The following is a 1486-nucleotide window of genomic DNA, read 5'->3' as shown; positions in this document are numbered from 1 at the left end:
GCCATTTGCTCCGGTCGGACAGGCCGCCGCCATGGCGCACCTTGCACTCGGAGTCCACAAACAAGCGCAGCGTGCGCAGCCCGGCCGGCGCCGACAGGCCCTTCACGACGATATTCTTGGTTTTGAACGCTTTGAGGCCGGAAAACTTCACGGTGACGTCGGGCTTGGCTCCGCAGGGCTTCTCAGCGGGCGCGTCCGCCCAGACGCCCAGGGTGAAGGCGGGGGTCGTGCCGACGTCGAAGTTCGTGACACTCGCCGGCAAGGAGAACTTGGCCGGCGCCGCCAGTGGCGGGTCGGGCGTGAGCGACAAGGCAGGCCTGAAGAAGTCCCCGGGAAAAACGACGAGGTTGACGTCCCCGGCTGCGCGAGCAGTTGGTGCGACCACCTGCGGCCTGTTCAGGCTCTTTTGCTGCTGCGCCGCCGAGATCGGCCGCCCAAATCGATCCCAGGTGGCGGGCGGGGCCCGAGCGGGGGCTGTGGCGGGCGGTGGGCATGGGGCGGGGGAGGAGGGCGGGGGAGTGGTTGTCGTCACCCGTGGGTGGTCGAGTGACGGAGGCGTGAACTCCGAGGGGGCATGCTGGGTCATATCAGCTGGGTGTCCAAGCAGATACCGCAAGGCACAGCCGGGTAGGAGAAGCGGGGATACTGTAAGGCTGTGATGCTGGATCTGTTGCGAGCGCTGAAACAGAGGGAAGCAGCAGGGCGCTGGACCCCGCCAGGTCACTTTTTGATGAGTAATCAAATCACTGAAAAGGGGGTGCGTGCATGCCCGAACGGAAGTTTTGCGGCACGCGGCATGTCATGAGCTTACCGGATGCCGCCGAAGCGATGGTCAGTGCAAGGAGGAGCACGGCTGACAGCACCGTGCCGTGGTTGCGGCAGGCGGGGCTGCAGTGTTGGCGAGAGGGGTTGCCGCGACGGCCATTAGTCAGGGTGGGCCAATCTCTGCTGCGCTGGTGTTCTGTGCTGCTCAGCATCGGGTTATTTTTGCTGGCCTTTGATCAAGGGCGGTTGGCAATGCGCAGCCACAGCAACCCAGCGTTGGGCTGGTTGCAAACAGGTCATGGCCAGCGGATGCACCACTGCTGCTGCCCTTGTGTGTGCATTCCACTCCTAGCCGCTGCTCACCGATTCATTTGCATAATATTAGTTGACGGTGACGACCAAGAGGAGCGTCGTCGCGTGTGAATGAAGGACCAGCTTTGTCAATCTCCGAAGCGTGGCTGCCGTGACCGCAGCCTAGTCGCATGTGCGAGTCAGAACAACCAAAATTTAACGAGTTAGTAGTGGCGAAAACGCATCCCAAATACTCAGCACTCATCAGCGAGACAAGGCCGTGGCCGTCACTCGGGTACGAGTGACCCTAGCAGTGATTGCGTACATGCAGAGGCTCAGGGGATGATCGAGACCACGCAACGCCTCACGGTCTGTTTCCCATCCAGGACTGTGCAAAGCAGCGAGGTTCCAATGCAGGCGTGTGTTTCGT

The 1486-nt window shown here is 61.9% G+C and overlaps 1 protein-coding gene across 1 annotated transcript in view; it reads right to left on the bottom strand.

Annotated features, from left to right (window-relative positions):
* MNEG_7911 (hypothetical protein) overlaps positions 1 to 1136 on the bottom strand; it is a gene marked incomplete at both ends in the record, with an annotated part of 3652 nt that extends 2516 nt beyond the window's left edge. Inside the window, 2 exons of the mRNA XM_014043616.1 lie at positions 41 to 317; positions 1129 to 1136. Coding sequence (XP_013899070.1) covers positions 41 to 317; positions 1129 to 1136 — 285 coding nt within the window. The remainder of the gene's footprint in view (positions 1 to 40; positions 318 to 1128) is intronic.
* Positions 1137 to 1486: the final 350 nt, after the last annotated feature.

This window comes from Monoraphidium neglectum (assembly GCF_000611645.1).
Source record: "Monoraphidium neglectum strain SAG 48.87 unplaced genomic scaffold scaffold01447, whole genome shotgun sequence".
NCBI lineage: Eukaryota > Viridiplantae > Chlorophyta > Chlorophyceae > Sphaeropleales > Selenastraceae > Monoraphidium > Monoraphidium neglectum.
Note: the sequence above shows the minus strand (reverse complement) of the source record. Positions and strands in the feature narration are given on the sequence as shown.